The sequence below is a fragment of the Ahaetulla prasina genome, chromosome 16, assembly GCF_028640845.1.
Source record: "Ahaetulla prasina isolate Xishuangbanna chromosome 16, ASM2864084v1, whole genome shotgun sequence".
Lineage (NCBI taxonomy): Eukaryota > Metazoa > Chordata > Lepidosauria > Squamata > Colubridae > Ahaetulla > Ahaetulla prasina.
The window spans coordinates 14452538-14469554 of NC_080554.1; the positions used below are offsets into that span (position 1 = coordinate 14452538).

The 17017-nt window shown below is 46.9% G+C and overlaps 1 protein-coding gene across 1 annotated transcript in view; it reads left to right on the forward strand.

The window, feature by feature from the left end:
- The window catches only part of COL5A1 (collagen type V alpha 1 chain), a 240437-nt gene that overhangs the window by 197458 nt on the left and 25962 nt on the right, over positions 1–17017 (forward strand). The window contains exons 47-55 of the mRNA XM_058159325.1: positions 7–60; positions 169–276; positions 1208–1261; positions 2491–2598; positions 4527–4580; positions 5831–5884; positions 7740–7793; positions 10621–10674; positions 10761–10868. Of these exons, the coding sequence (XP_058015308.1) occupies positions 7–60; positions 169–276; positions 1208–1261; positions 2491–2598; positions 4527–4580; positions 5831–5884; positions 7740–7793; positions 10621–10674; positions 10761–10868 (648 nt within the window). The remainder of the gene's footprint in view (positions 1–6; positions 61–168; positions 277–1207; positions 1262–2490; positions 2599–4526; positions 4581–5830; positions 5885–7739; positions 7794–10620; positions 10675–10760; positions 10869–17017) is intronic.

Genomic DNA, 17017 nt, shown 5'->3' on the forward strand with positions numbered 1-17017 from the left:
CAACAGGGCTTACCTGGTCCTCCAGGTGACAAGGGAGAAACTGGGGATGTCGGCCAAATGGTAATAAAGTAAATTATTTTTTCTCAAATGTTAATTTTACTGTGTATGTTTTGGACAAAAGCTTCGTCTTCCCATCAACTGAAAAATTATTTTATCTCCCTTTCCCAGGGTCCTCCAGGTCCCCCCGGACCCAGGGGCCCAGGTGGACCCCCTGGAGCTGATGGGCCACAAGGTCCCGCAGGAGGGGTTGGAAATCCAGGAGCCGTTGGTGAAAAGGTAATGCCATTTTGCCGGGGAATCTTGGAAGCGGAAGACAGAGCATTAAAACGCTGCAGTTAAGAAAGGGGGGGCAGCAAAATCCAGTTGTGGGGGAAGCCCTTTGGCTGAAAAGTCTCAGCTGGGTTTTAAGAATGGGGAGGGCATTGCTTACCAAATCTCTCCTGCTACCTGTCAGGGATACAAATGAAGAGCAACTGGACCAACTTACAGATTGGGATGGGGAGGTTGAAGAAATTATAGGAAACCTGGAGAAAGGTCTTGACTCCATCCTACCACTTTGAGGATCTTCATTGGCCAGACCAAAGTACCCCAGAGCTGAGAGGGGTTTGCCTAGAGCAATAGGGATAGTACTTAGACTTATATACCACTTTACAGTGCTTTTACAGCCTCTCTAAGCGGTTTACAGAGTCAGCATATTGCCCCCAACAATTTGGGTCCTCATTTTAATGACCTTGGAAGGATGGAAGGCTGAGTCAACCTTGGGCCAGTCAGGATTGAACAACTGGCAGAGGGCAGAATCAGCCTGCAATACTGCATTCTAACCACTGAGCCACCACAGCTGATAGATAGATAGATAGATAGGTAGGTAGGTAGGTAGGTAGGTAGGTAGGTAGGTAGGTAGGTAGGTAGGTAGATAGATAGATAGATAGATAGATAGATAGATAGATAGATAGATAGATAGATAGATAGCAAGCAATAGCTTTCCAGCCCTCTCTAAGCAGTTTAGAGTCAGCCAATTGCCCCCAACAAGCTGGGTCCTCATTTGACCCACCTCGGGAGGACGGAAGGCTGAGTCAACCTTGAGCCTGGTGAGATTTGAACTGCCAAATTGCAGTCAACCAGCAGTCAGCAGAAGGAGCCTGCAGTACTGTACTCTGACCACTGCGCCACTGTGGCTATAGCACCTGAGTTGTCTTGCCTTTCTTAGGGAGAACCTGGAGAATCAGGAGAGCCTGGCCTTCCCGGAGACTCTGGACCACCAGTAAGATTTAAAACCTTTTTTAAAAAAGTTTCCGTCTGGAATTGAGATGAAATGGAGTAAGTTTGGTACTCAGGAACGGTTGCAAAGCCTCAGGCAAAGATTTCCAAAATGGAGTTTATAACCCCATTTCCAGTTCTGGCCCTTTCCTGACCCACCCACAAATAATCTCTTCTGGAGCAACATTCTACTAGATGGATTGACAAGATGATTCACAACCACTGTTGTGCTTCTTCCCATCTCAGCCGTCTTTCAGACCCCTAATTCTTTTGTGTACCCACAATTCACCAACTTAACTATTTATTGGACCAGCTTCCTACAGTTGGTCCCTTGAAATCCACTCCCACAGAAACCAGCTGCTTAATCAAGGCAGGAGAAGTCAGAAAACACAACCCACCACATTTCAGTGTAGGAAGTGGGCTCTTATGAGAAAATAAGTGTCTGGAGAGCCCAGATTCACAACTGCATTCTCACCTGGGGTTCACTTTGTCCTTACAAGGACCATGCAAGAAAAACCCACGTTATTTTTATTGTGCAAATGGGAAACCAAGTATAACTCTCCAAGTCTAAGTATACGTGAGACAAAAACAGAACACTCAGACTTCCTGAAAATTCGTATAGTGCATTGTTTAGGGGGGAAAACGGAACTTCAAAACTGAGATTTCAGCAAGTGGACATTATCAGTTGTCCTAACGGTCTTCTTCAAGAAACAGTGGCTAAAAATGAACCCACACCTTTATTCCAAAACATATGACACCTGCACAAAATGTTCCTAGCTGGTTGATTTGTATACCAAAAATTTATGTAGCTCAATCAAATGGCTCTCCAACTGATAACTGTGATTCCTTCAGAAGTTGTGGTTCTGAAGAAGTTCCTTCATAGCTGTGATTGCCTTCAGAAGTTGCAGATGCTCCATCACTGGAGGCTTTTAAGAAGAGACTGGACGTGTCTGAAATGGTATAGGTCTCTTGCTTGATCAGAGGGTTGGACTAGAAGACCCTTCAAGGTCCCTTCCAACCCTGTTCTTCTGATTCTGAGTCCTCTGTATTCCATGAAGAGAGAGCAGAGGAGGAGACCTCTGGGTCTTGGTGATCGAGCATCAGAAAATAAATGCTGGTCATTTTTTGATTTCCTCTAAGTACTGATTGGACCTTTAATCATTTTTTTGTCCCCATTACTTAATCTCTTGCTGAAACAACTCAACCCTTCTAACAAGCATCTTCCTTTGACAGGGTCCTAAAGGAGAAAGAGGGGAAAAGGGGGAAGCCGGCCCCTCTGGGTCTGCTGGCCCCCCAGGCCCCAAAGGTCCCCCAGGAGATGACGGCCCCAAAGGGAGCCCGGTAAGTAAGTTCCCTCCTCTATTTTGCCTAGTTCTGGAAGGAGATTGCCCCTTATGATGCCCCCCCCCTTCCCCATTGTTCTCTGGGCTGGGCTGCTGGTTTCTTCCAGAGAGCGAATGGCCTTCTCTGCTTCGCTCCTCTTCCTTGAGAATCCTGCTTTAGGTGTCTTGGTTCTCACATGCTTCTTCAAACTGACTTTGGGGGCAGACTATAGGGCCTCTCCCTACCATAGGGGCAGCCCAGCTGCCTTTGCTTCCCTATAGTGATACCCCATTTCACAGGAAGATATCTAGAGGCGGTATGGGGAGATTAGGAATTGGCTTTCTTGGGCCTTTTTAATTTCCATAACAAGTTTATTATTGTTGTTATAAATAATAGGCTGCCCAACTCCTAAACAATTCTGAGCAGCTTGCCTATAAAAAAAACAGCTCATTAAAAGGAAAATCCAAAAGAGCCTTGTGGTGAGATGGGCCAGAAATAAATTTAAATAATAAATAAAAGCCGAGCAAAACAGAAGAAAACAAAACCAAAAACTGGGCTCCTCCTCAGTCACTCTCTAACTAAAGCCTTGGTGAATAACCAAGTCTTCAACTTAAGCTTAAGACACATCTATTTATTTGCGCAGGGGTAGCCTAGGGTTTTTAGTTTTAAATTTAGTTTTAATGGGGTTTTATACTATTTTAGTGATATTTTACTTTCGGCCCAATTAATAAGTTTTTTAATTGTTGTTTTTACTTGTATTATTCTTATGTTTTTATTTGGCTGTACACCGCCCTGAGTCCTCCGGGAGATAGGGCGGTATAAAAATTCGAATAAATAAATAAATAAATAAACAAAACCTCTTGAGGTGAGATGGGCAGCAAATAAATAAAATAAGTAAACTTTTTAAAATTTTATGATGACTATGAACATGATTTATCACTTATAGCTTTTATGTACAATGAGAGCTTATGCACTGAAGACACATTCCTTGTGTGTCTGATCACACTTGGCCATAAAGAATTCAGTTCAGTTCTGTTCTGTTCTGTTCTGTTCTGTTCTGTTCTGTTCTGTTCTGTTCTGTTCTATGCTACGCTAAGCTAAGCTACTCTACTCTAAACAAATGAATGACATAAGTCTGGGAGTTGCATACATCTGTGCAGGAAGGTTTGAGATTGGATGATAATTGGCCAGGAACATGAGGTCCGTGTCTTTTTGAGGAAAGGGTGCACTATATGTAGCTCCTTCAAGGTTCAGGGGACCATTCCCTCCCTCAAGGACCCTGATACCCCCATTCAAGATCATCTAGGCAGCGTTAACCATCTAGGATCTAACAGGCAAATGGCCTCCGCCTTCATAGACTAGAACACTCTCACCATTTGCATAAGAGTCACAGAATCAAAGTCGCTCCTCAAGGACCTCAACTTGGCCCAGGCAGCCAAGAGACCCTCTGACTACAAGTTGAGGGACCATCAGACAGATAACTGGATATTCCTGATGGTGATCCTTCAGTCCAGAGGCTCTTTCCTCCACAGCAAGGACCAGGTCGCCTTGAACAGAGCATCAAGTGGCCACTGGTAGATGCAAAAAATAGAAACAACCTTTTGTTGTCCTGATGTAATCCCTACGTTTTATCTATGCTTGATTGGCTTCGTTCTTTATTTTCCTCCAGTGAGGTTCCAGGTATCTCTTCTTCTCTTCATTTCCTGGAGCTCCTCAGAAAATGGAGGGGTTTGTTCCTGAGCTTGGCTTGCAAACGTCTCTCTCAGTATTCTGCTTGATATCATGGAGTCATTCCATTTCACGGGAACAGATTTTCTAATGTCCTTTTGATCTAACTCTCATGGTCATTGTATTGCCAAGATTATTGCCCATTTCTTTCTTCTGCTGAATGTAAGGTTTCATGGGAATCCACTCTAGTCATGTTCTTTCTTTCCATAACTTTCCAGGGTCCAGTTGGCTTTCCAGGTGATCCAGGGCCCCCAGGTGAACCTGGTCCAGCAGTAAGTACCAAGATGGAAAACAGAGACATCATTTTTTTCTCAAACGTCAAAGAAAATTCCAGGGAGCTGTTCTCCAGAACTTTTGGAAATATTTCAGTTTGGATTGAAATAGGGAATTTGGGCATTTAAAATGGTGTATTTCCCCTTAAGATGTCAAATATATATTTCTAGGCACATATATAAGTTTTTCACTTTTGTAGCCTATTTATTAATTTTCTGATAAGCAAAGACTGCAGAGAAGAGCAACCAGGATGATTAGGGGACTGGAGGCTCAAACATACAATGAACGGTTGCAGGAACTGGGCTTGGCTAGTCTAGTGAAGAGAAGGACCAGGGGAGACAGGATAGCAGCCTTCCAATAGTTGAGGGGTTGCCCCAGAGAGGAGGGGGTCAAGCTGTTTTCCAAAGCACCTGAAGGCAAGAGAAGGAACAATGGATGGAAACTGATTGAGGAGGGATTCAACCTGGAAATAAGGAAAAAATTCCTGATAGTGAGAGCAATCAACCTTCAGAAGTTGTGGGAGCTTCATCACTGGAGGCTTTCAAGAAGAGACTGGACTGCCATCTGTCAGAAATGTTATAGGGTCTACTGCTTGGGTGGGGGGTTGGACTAGACCACCTACAAGGTCCCTTCCAGCTCTGTTGATCTGTTAAAAAAATAGTTCTGTCATCATTGTAATCATCTAACATGTCTATTTACAATAGTTTCATTTTTCTTTGATATTGTTGAATGTTAGAAATTTTTAATCAAGGCGGAATTTTGACCTTTTGAAATCTTGATCTTACATTGAACTCGTTAGAGATGTGCTCCACATTTCATTGAGAATATTAATATATTCATCATGTATTATAAGAGCCAGTTTGCTGCTTATGGCATGAGGTAGAGAACGAGACCTTGGGTTTTAACTCTGCCCTAAGCATGAAGTAGCTGGGGGAGGGGAGAGGCTGAGCCAGCCCCTCTTTCTCAGCCCCAAGAAGAAACAGGCAGCAGCAAAACTCTTCTGAAATTTTTCCAAGAAAATTGTAGGGCCTAGTCTAGGCAGTCACAAGGAACCAACACTGACTCAAAGCCACACAAATATATTAACATGTAATAAATTATATATAAGATATCTAGAATTCCTGTGTCACCTCTTGCATTTAGCCATTAATAACTTCCTTGTTATTAGGAAATTCCTTAGGAATGTGCCCTTCAAAAGGCATGAAATAGTAATGGGAAACTAAAGAATTCCTTTTCTATTTTCTTCTAGGGTCAGGATGGCCCAACAGGTGATAAGGGCGATGATGGGGAACCTGGTCAAACAGTGAGTACCCTGACTGGATGCAGATGGCATGTATTTCTTAGGGGCAAAGGATGCCTCTCTTTGTTTAGTACCAAAAATAAGATACTGATGAGTTAGCAACTGAGTAGAGATGGCCACCAAGAGAGAGCTGATAGGGAGCCATTAGTCAGAACCTGGGATCAACTGGTGTTTCCAGAATGTGTCAGCCTAGAAGTCTTTATTTGGAGGAAAGCCTGTCCCAAGACTAAGCACCCCTTTCTTCTCATTTTAAAAATGTCCTAGATGGTACTCCTGGTGCTTCTCTGCAGAAGACAGTTTGGCATGGCTCTCTGCTTCACAAGGGTGGAAATAGCAAATTCCTGGTGCAGACCTTCCGTAGGTGACCAGCTAGAGTCATAGGCCAAGATTAATTTAATGGACAAGGGGATAAAGAGGCCTATGAGCAGTGGTGGAATTCAATTTTTTTTACTACTGGTTCTGTGGGCGTGGCTTGGTGGGCGTGGCAGAGGAAGAATACTGCAGAATGTCCATTCCCTCCCCACTCCTGGGGGAAGGATATTGCAAAAACTCCATTCCCACCCCACTCTGAGGCCAGCCAGAGGTGGTATTTGCTGGTTCTCCAAACCTGTCAGAAGCTACTGAATAGCACCCCTGCCTATGAGACAGAAATATATTTAAGGATGTTCTTTTGAACTGTGCCACCCCAAAATCTCATAAAAGGACACTGTCAGGCTTCTCCCAACTTGGGCATTCAGGAAAGAAAGACCCTTGACTCCATTTGTAGTGAAAGGTATACTTTTACTGAAGCCAAGTGGTTACAATGTAGCAAAGCCAGATCTGAGGATTCCCTGTGTGAACCTGGTAATTTCCCCTTCTCCAGGCCCTCCCCACCTTTGTCATCTTGGTGGTGTCCAATAATGTCCAAATTAGGTGTTTTGATAACAGTTCCACATTTTTGTGCATCTTTGGTGGGTGTTTGTACTGTTCCCAAGCTGTCGTAGGCTGATGTCCTTGAATCTCTCGACTGTTGTCTCTGGTTGGCACCTCTGCTTCCTGTCACACACCCCCCCCCTCTCTATAGTCTCTGATTTGCCCTTCCCATGACAGGCTGGCATCAAAGCAAAGCGAAGCTGGGCTGAAGCAGTTTGATGGCAGATCTGACAGATATAAAATGGGGCAAAAACCACTTAACAAATCTTGTCTATGGAGGTTCTCCATCATCCGAGTCATGGTTGTCCCAAAGGTGGTTTTTTTCAAGAGGCAACTGAACTTTCTTGTTTTTTTCTTGAGGACATTTTGCTTCTCATCCAAGAAGCTTCTTCAGCTCTGACAGAATAATGGGGAATGGAAAGATTTATACTCCTTGCAGACAGCTGGTCCTTTGCATCCTTTTAGAGGGTCCTTGAAGCATTTGGAGATTTATCTGTGTGCTCAGGGTCACCGGAGTGGTGCAAATGGTTCCTGTAGTCTGCAATTTTTCCTCTGGAAATCCATTCCTACTCCCACCCCATTCCGAGGGCGTTCATCCCAAATTGTATAGCTAAAAGTCTGTAGAGATTCTCAGTCCTCCAGGTCATGGTTCTCCCAAAAGTGCTTTTTCAGGAGGCAACTGGAACGTTCTTGTTTTTTTGTCTTTTGAAGCTGTTTCACTTCTCATCCAAGAAGCTTCTTCAACTCTGACTGAATGATGGGGAATGGAAGGAGTTATACTCATTGCAGACAGCTGGTCATTTGCATTAACAACTCCTGCTTAGCAACAGAAATTTGGGATTTAGTTGAGGACTACCTGTAACCAAATCAGGATTTAGCCTATCCTGACGGTTCTTATGTTAAAGGATAAACATTGTTTTTTTCCCCCCTCTCCTTTTGTTCTCAGGGGTCCCCTGGTCCAACCGGAGAGCCGGGTCCCTCTGGCCCTCCAGGCAAGAGAGTAAGTTGCCTTTTCCGTCTTTCATCTCTCAGTTTTTAGCCAAACATCTCCGAAAATGCCACTGACCCCTCAGCGTTAAAGAGGGCACAGCTGAATGGACGGGTGTCATGATGCAAACGTCAACGGTATCTCTGCCCTTGCAGAGTGGGTTGGTGTGTGGATGCACAAATCTTGTAAACAATTCATCGCAGACCACATTCTGCAAGTCTGCAAAGAAAACAGCAGCAGGAACATCAGAGGAGGCAATTATTGAAAATATCACCATAACAACCAATCTCTGACATATTTGGAAAACTTGGCGTGAATAAAGGCAGATTCTATGTTGCTCTTGGGAAGAAATAATTATCTTTCTTGCCATAACAACACGTTAGTTTGCATCCCGTTTGAAAACCAGGAAAGCCAAGATAAGAACAGTTGTCAGAGGCTTTGGAGAAGGCACATCCCCACCAGAAACAGGGTGTGGTCCTCTAGATTTTTCTGGTTCTCCTCCAGCCAGATTTCAAATATCTCCTAGCTACCATTTCAAGGTTATATATTTGTTCTTTCGGTAAAAATCATCCGTTGTTTGCTTTGAAACTTGTTTCCACTTAAGAGGAAGGTTAGAGGCAAGTAAAAGAAATAAAGACGCCCCATCCCTGGAGGTTTTTAACCTCCAGGTTTTTTGTCCGGAATGGTTTAGGTTCTCCTGCCTGAGCAAGAGGTTGGATTAGAAGACTTCCAAGGTCCCTTCCAACTCTGTTGCTCTGTATTCAAAAAGCAATTATGGATTTGTTATCTGAGGGAATCTCAGACAACTCCTGACATTTAATTAATTAAAGGAAGATATTGTTTTAACAAAAAATATGTGCCCACCGGATGCAATGATTCTGTGGCTCCTGAGGACGTGGACAGAATACTGGGGGGACTGATTGCGACCACATGTTTACTGGACCCGTGTTCCTCCTGGCTGGTACTGGCCACCCGGAGGTGACACGAGGCTGGCTCCAGGAAATTGTGAATGCTTCTTTGATGGAGGGTGTCTTCCCTACCACCTTGAAAGAGGCGGTGGTGCGGCCCCTCCTCAAGAAGCCTTCCCTGGATCCAGCTATTTTAGGAAATTACCGTCCTGTCTCCAACCTTCGTTTTGTTGCGAAGGTTGTTGAGAGTGTGGTTGCACAACAGTTGCCCCAGTACCTGGATGAAACCGTCTATCTAGATGCGTTCCAGTCTGGTTTCCGGCCTGGTTACAGCACGGAAACAGCCTTGGTCGTGTTGGTTGATGATCTCTGGAGGGCTCGGGACAGGGGTTGTTCCTCTGCCCTGGTCCTACTAGATCTCTCAGCGGCTTTTGATACCATCGACCATGGTATCCTGCTGCGCCGGCTCGGGGGACTTGGAGTGGGAGGCACCGTTCATCGGTGGTTCTCCTCCTACCTCTCCGACCGGTCGCAGACAGTGTTGACAAGAGGGCAGAGATCGGCCCCGAGGCACCTCTTATGTGGGGTGCCGCAAGGGTCGGTTCTCTCGCCTCTTCTGTTCAACATCTACATGAAGCCGCTGGGTGAGATCATCCGTGGTTTTGAGGTGAGTTGTCATCTATACACTGACGATACTCAGCTGTATATCTCCACCCCTAACCACCCCAACGAGGCTGTTGAAGTGATGTCCCAGTGCCTGGAGGCCGTATGGATCTGGATCTGGATGGGGAGAAACAGACTCAGACTCAATCCCACCAAGACCGAGTGGCTGTGGATGCCGGTGGCCAGTACAGTCAGCTAATTCCATTGCTGACCGTTGGGGGCGAGTCATTGGCCCCCATGGAAAGGGTCCGCAATCTGGGTGTCCTCCTGGATGCACGGCTGTCTTTAGAAGAACATATGACGGCCGTCGCCAGGGGGGCTTTTTATCAGGTTCGCCTGATACGCCAGTTGCGCCCCTTTCTGGATTGGGCTTCCTTATGCATAGTCACCCATGCCCTTGTTACATCCCGCCTGGACTACTGCAACGCTCTCTACATGGGGCTCCCCTTGAAGGGGACCCGGAGGCTTCAACTGGTCCAGAATGCGGCTGCGCGGGTGATAGAGGGTGCACCTCGTGGCTCCCGTGTGACACCTCTCCTGCGCAGTCTGCACTGGCTCCCAGTGATCTTCCGGGTCGAATTCAAGGTGCTTGTTATCACCTTCAAAGCGCTCCATGGCTTAGGACCGGGGTATCTACGGGACCGCCTACTGCCACCAGTAGCCTCACACCGACCAGTCCGCTCTCACAGAGAGGGCCTCCTCCGGATACTGTCAGCCAAACAATGTCGGCTGGCGACCTCCAGGGGGAGGGCCTTCTCTGTGGGGGCTCCCGCCCTCTGGAATGAGCTGCCTCCGGGGCTTCGTCAACTCCCTGACCTCCGGACCTTCCGCCGCGAGCTGAAGATGCTTTTGTTTCAACGTGCAGGACTAGCTTGAACATAGTTTTAATTTAGGGTTTTAATCAGGGTTTTAAACTGTATTTAAATTTTTAGGCCGTTATTGAATCAGTTTTTTATATAGTTTTTAATTTGTATTGTATGTATTGTGTTTTTACTGGCTGTGAACTGCCCTAAGTCCTTTGGGTGAAGGGCGGTATACAAATATAAATAATAATAATAATAATAATATGTTGGATAAAAAATATTCATGAAAGATAAAAGAGGTGTTTTTTTTAAAAAAATGACCAAACATCTGAAGAGCCAGCCTCTTGGTTGATGCTGGAGATGGGTGTTGGGGCTTCCTTTGGTCAAGCTGAGGTTCGTAAGAGGGGACATGGCTGCAACCATCAGGGTTTAATCTCACTGCACTGTGTCTCCCAATCTTTTTAGGGGCCACCTGGACCAGCAGGACCTGAAGGCCGTCAAGGAGAGAAAGGTGCCAAGGTAAAAAAAACATTGAGCTGCCACCAGACAAGGCAGCATTTCTGGTTCTAGCCATGTTCTCCCTGTAACGTCTTGCTTCTCTTTAGGGTGAATCTGGACTGGAAGGACCTCCTGGGAAGACGGGACCTGTTGGTCCTCAGGGACCTCCAGGAAAGCCAGGTCCAGATGGACTTCGGGGAATACCTGGCCCAGTGGTAAGTGTTGGCCAACCAAAGTCAACTCCATCTCTAGGAGAGCCCTGGTCCCATTAAGAAACCAAAACCATGTTAGTCGGGACTACCTTTATTGCCACAGCTACAGGATGTGGTGGCTCAATGGCTAAGACACTGAGCAGGTCGATCAGAAGGTCGGCAGTTCAGTGGTTCGAATCTCTAGCACCGTATAACAGATTGAGCTCCCGTTCCTTGTCCCAGCTTCTGCCAACCTAGCAGTTCGAAAGCACATAAAAAATGCAAGTAGAAAAATAGAGACCACCTTTGGAGGGAAGGTAACAGCATTCCGTGCACCTTTGGCATTTAGTCATGCTGGCCACATGACCACGCTGTCTTCGGACAGCGCTGGCTCTTCAGCTTAGAAACAGAGATGAGCACTGCCCCCTAGAGTCGGGAGCGACTAGTACGCATGTGCAGGGCAACCTTTACCCAGGGGTGAAATGATTCCGGTTCGGACAGATCAGCCAATCGGGTAGTGATGGCGGCAGATGGTTCGGAGAACTGGTAGCAAAATTCCCTGGCCCCACCGCCCATGGCCACCCATTGCCCAGTCGCCCGGTCGCCCACTTCTTTTAAAAAATGCTTTTAAAAGTAAAAAAAAAAGATCACGTGCCACAGCTGATCTCACACCCCTGCGCTGTTCTACTTACCCCATGCCTCTTTTTGGCACACACTGCACACGCTTACATTTGATGCATGATGCGCACTGCGCATGCGCAGCCAGAGAACCATTAGTAAACAGGTTCAGATTTCACCACTGCCTTTACCTTGACCTTCCTGGTCTGAATGTGCTTCTTCCCCCTCCCGCCCTTTATCTTTGTGTAAACCAGGAAAGGCTTGAAACATTTTCTCAAATTATTTTCTTGGAATGGGGTCAACACACGCTTGTCTGAACATTCCTTTGGTGGTGGCGAGAAACTTCCTCCTGTCCTTCAGGGCCATTTCCCGATGCCCTCTTCATAAAGGCAGAAGTTGGGTTTTGATCCAGATTCTCTGCTGGAATTTTCTTGGCTCTGTTTTTCAGGAAGTGCCCCAGAACTCTTTAACTGCAGAGCATTTTAAGTTCATAGGAACCGTCTCCCCGGTGGTTGAGATTGAGTGGTGTGGTGGCTTAGAGGCAGTGGTGGGATTCAGCCAGTTCGCACCACTTCGGGAGAACCGGTTGTTAACTTACTGAGCAGTTTGGCGAACTGGTTGTTGGAAGAAATTATTAGGGCAGAGAACCGGTTGTTAAATTACTTGAATCCCACCGCTGCCTAGAGGTGGAGCTGTCACCTCACAATCAGGAGGCTGTGAGTTCGATCCTAGGTAGAGGCAGATATTTCTCTCTCTGGGCACAATGAGAATACATCTGCTGAACAAAACTCTGCATTGGTGACTGGAAGGGCATTCAGCCATTAAACCCTTTGCTAGCTCCATTCAGTTGCCCAAACTCCATCCTGCAAGGGGTTATGGGTCGTTAAAAGAGGATGATGATTTCCCTGATGGTTGGGATAAACCAGTTGGAGGACGTTACTTAGATTGAGCAGTCCTTACTCCTCAAAATTATCTTTATACTTTGTTTTGATCCCTGCCCTGAAATGTGGGGCTAAAAATTTAGAAGAAAGAGAAAAAGACAAATTCCTCATCTGAAAAATAACAGATTTCTTTCCTCAGCCCTCCCTGGTTTTGGGGGGCACTGCTCCTTACAACAATTTGCTCCGATTTAAATGTCCTACTCTGTTATGTCAGGAAAGAGACAGAGGTCACCCCACAGTGGTTCTGCCCCTCTGGTTATAACCCCTTCTTGTACTCACTGTACGTTACATCCAGAGAAGGGATTTTGCTTGCATGTCAGTCCTTGAGGACTTTTGCAAACTGTTGAGTGCCAGAGTGCTGGCGAAAAATATGTTTTCTGCCAAGGGAATTAAAACTTGCTCATGTTCTGAACCCTTGGAGAAACTCTTGTGGCCTGGCCAATCGGTTGCTTCTACCAAATCCAGATCAGTGTCCAGGAAAGTAGAAACAGTTGGATGCAGATTTGGAATATTTATTCAGTGTTTCTGGATTAGAGGTGGATTAGATCAGGACCGTACTATGTGTAGAGGCAAACAAGTGTGTTTTTCTCCATTGCACCACAAGGAAAGGGGCACTGCAGCCAATCCTAACAACATCATTCAATGAACCAACAGAGGTTTGCAAACTTCAGTAGCACTCAAGTCGAGTGGTGACTTGCCATCTGCTTCAGTGACCCAGTTTTGGATGATATTTCCAGCATTTGAAAGGGAATGAAAATGCAGTGCAGGTAGTCCTTGATTTACAAAAGTATACTTAGTGAACATTCAAAGTTACAATGGCACTGAAAAAAAGAGTGACTTACAAGCGTTTTTCACAGTTGGGAGTCTTCCAGCCTCCCCAGGGTCACGTGATTTGCATTCGGATGCTTGACAACTGACTCCCATTGATGATGGTTGCAGTGCCCCCGAGGTCATGTGATCAGCCTCTGCAGCCTTCGGAGAAGCAACGTCAATGGGGGAGCCAGATTCATTTAACAACCTGGATCTGATTTATATCTCTGGACAGTGGTTAAATGATCATTTTCTCCTTCGCCTAGACTTCCATACCGCTACTCACCATCGCAGGGAGACGGAACCTATACGTTGGTTCCGTCCCAGGCGCCTGATGGACCCCGAGAGGTTCCTGACGGAGCTTGGGCCATTCCCTGAGGATCTGGCCCACGGCACGACTGAGGAACTAGTCGATTTTGGGATTTTGCTTGCATGTCCCAGGCTGGGGCCTTGGACCGTGTCGTGCCTTTGCGGCCTCTGACCCGGCGCAGATCTCGTCCAGCCCCCTGGTTCTCCGAGGGGCTGAGGGAGTTGAAACGCCGGAGAAGACGTCTAGAGAGCACCTGGAGGTCCAGTCGCTCCGAAGCTGATCGGACACTAGTTAGGTCCTATTCTAGGACCTACCTAGTGGCAATGAGGGAGGCGAGGCATTCCTACGCCTCCACCCTCATTGCGTCGGCAGATAACCGCCCGGCCGCCCTGTTTCGGGTGACCCGCTCCCTTCTTCACCAGGAGGTGCGGGATGACCCTTTGCAGGGACGAGCCGAGGAGTTTAGTGGTTATACGATAAAATCGCTCAGCTCCGGGATGGTCTGGACCGAAATTGGGATGATCCAAGCGAGGGAGAGGAGGCACGTCTTGTCGAGTCTGTTTGGGATGAGTTTGACCCTGTGGCTCCCGAGGACGTGGACAGGCTGTTGGGGAGGCTTCACGCCACGACATGTTTACTGGACCCGTGCCCTTCCTGGATGGTGCTGGCCACTCAGGAGGTGACACGAGGCTGGCTCCAGAGGATTATCAACACTTCTCTGTTGGAAGGGGTTTTCCCTGCCGCCTTGAAAGAGGCGGTGGTGAGACCCCTCCTCAAGAAGCCCTCCCTGGACCCAGCTATTTTGGGTAATTATCGTCCAGTCTCCAACCTTCGCTTTGTTGCGAAGGTTGTAGAGAGTGCTGTGGCGCGACAGCTACCCCAATACCTGGATGAAGATGTCTATCTAGACCCGTTCCAGTCCGGCTTCCGACCCGGATACAGCACGGAGACAGCTTTGGTCGCATTGGTGGATGATCTCTGGAGGGACAGGGACAGGGGTTACTCCTCTGCCCTGGTCGTATTAGACCTCTCAGCGGCTTTTGATACCATCGACCATGGTATCTTGCTGCGCCGGTTGGGGGGATTGGGAGTGGGAGGCACCGTGTATCGGTGGTTCTCCTCCTATCTCTCTGACCGGTCGCAGACGGGGTTGACAGGGGGGCAGAGGTCGACCGCGAAGTGCCTCGCTTGTGGGGTACCGCAGGGGTTGATTCTCTCGCCCCTGCTGTTCAACATCTACATGAAGCCGTTGGGTGAGATCATCAGTGGCTTCGGGGTGAGATACCAGCAGTACGCCGATGACACTCAGCTGTACTTTTCCACCCCGGGCCACCCCAATGAAGTTGTTGAAGTGCTGTCCCGGTGTTTGGAAGCCGTACGGGTCTGGATGGGGAGAAATAGGCTCAAGCTTAATCCCTCCAAGACGGAGTGGCTGTGGATGCCGGCATCCCAATTCAGTCAGCTGCAGCCGCGGCTGACTGTTGGAGGCGAGTTACTGGCCCCAAAGGATAGGGTGCGCAACTTAGGTGTCCTCCTGGATGATCGGCTGTCGTTTGAAGATCATTTGACGGCCGTCTCCAAGAGGGCCTTCCACCAGGTTCGCCTGGTTCGGCAGTTGCGCCCCTTTCTTGATCGGGATGCCTTGTGCACAGTCACTCATGCGCTCGTCACCTCTCGCTTGGATTATTGTAATGCTCTCTACATGGGGCTCCCCTTGAAGTGCACTCTGAGGCTTCAGCTAGTCCAGAATGCAGCTGCGCGGGTGATAGAGGGAGCTACAAGTAGCTCCCACGTAACACCGCTCCTGCGCAGACTGCACTGGCTACCTGTGGCCTTTCGAGTGCACTTTAAAGTGTTGGTTATGACCTTTAAAGCGCTCCATGGCTTAGGGCCTGGGTACTTACGGGACCGCCTGCTGTTACCGCATGCCTCCCACCGACCCGTACGCTCTCACAGAGAGGGACTTCTCAGGGTGCCGTCCGCCAAACAATGTCGGCTGGCGGCCCCCAGGGGAAAGGCCTTCTCTGTGGGGGCTCCCACACTCTGGAACGAGCTTCCCCCGGGTTTACGCCAAATACCTGACCTTCGGACATTCCGTCGCAAACTGAAGACACATCTTTTCATTCGCGCGGGGCTGGCTTGAACTGAATTTTATTAATTTTAAATTTTTATTGACTAATTTTAAATGGGGTTTTTAGTCTAGTATATTTTAACCTATCAGGCTAATTTTAAAATAAGTTTTTTAATCTGCATTTTAGATGGTATATTGTATTGTCTGTTTTATTTTTGCCTGTACACCGCCCTGAGTCCTTCGGGAGAAGGGCGGTATAAAAATCAAATAAATAAATAAATAAATAAAATAAAAAAATAAAAATAAATAATCGGGTTACTAATTTAACAACTGCAATGATTCACTTAACAACCGTGGCAGGAAAAGCCGTAAAATGGGGCAAAACTCACTTAACAAATTTCTCCCATAGCAACATAAATTTTGGGCTCAATTTTGTTTGTAAGTTGAGGACTCCCTGTACTACAAACATCCAGGCCAACAAATGTCTTTTCCCATGAAGACTGGCTGGTGTTCTTCAATGGAACATAACACCTGCAACATCAGGTCAGAAGTAGTAGAGATGGCAACCTAGAACTAGATTCGGTGCAAATGATGTGACAATCTGAGGGCCTGGAAGACCCAAGACCTTGGGCAAAGATCTAAGAAGGAAAGCATCCAGCCTGACATACGTAAAATTAGTTAGGGTTCTGATATTAGTCTGTGATATCATCCCTCCTCTATCAGTTTGGAGCTGCTGTCAAGGCTTTTAGAATGACGGATACAGAAATGACAACTGAAGACGTGTATCCGTGCAAGATTAATTGGAGTTTAGTCCATGGAAGCTGAGGCCAGCCTGTATCTGTTGGCATGAAAGGTGCCCCAAGTGTGTCTGTTGATTGTTGTGATGGATGTTAATCTCCTTAAAGTGGCGCCACTGACTGAGAGCAGCCTCCCCAGAGACCTGACCAAAGGCTCTTGTCAAGACATCAGATAACTGTAACTGAGTGATTGAGTTCCAAATCACTTAATAAACTAAAAATCAAGGCATCCTGGTTTATGGTATGGGTCAAAGCTCACCGGCTGGTTGAGAAGAAGGGTGGGTGGGTGGGAAACTCCTCAATAGTTTGCACAGAGAGCAGAAAGAGAGTTGATAGAAAAGGAATCTGGACCTCCTTGAGAAGCACACATGTTTCAGATGGTTTTCAGTCATCAGCACAGATTAGTCAACCAAAAAGCTGCAGGATCCATGGACCGCAAGAATCTTCAGATGGAATTTTTTTCTTTCTGTCTGATGTCAGGTATGGAGAGCTGGATGCTGGAAAGGCTTGAGAGGAGATGCCTTCATAGAATGGAATGGAATAGAACATAGAATAGAATAGAATAGAATAGAATAGAATAGAATAGAATAGAATAGAATAGAATAAGATGGGATGGGATGGGATGG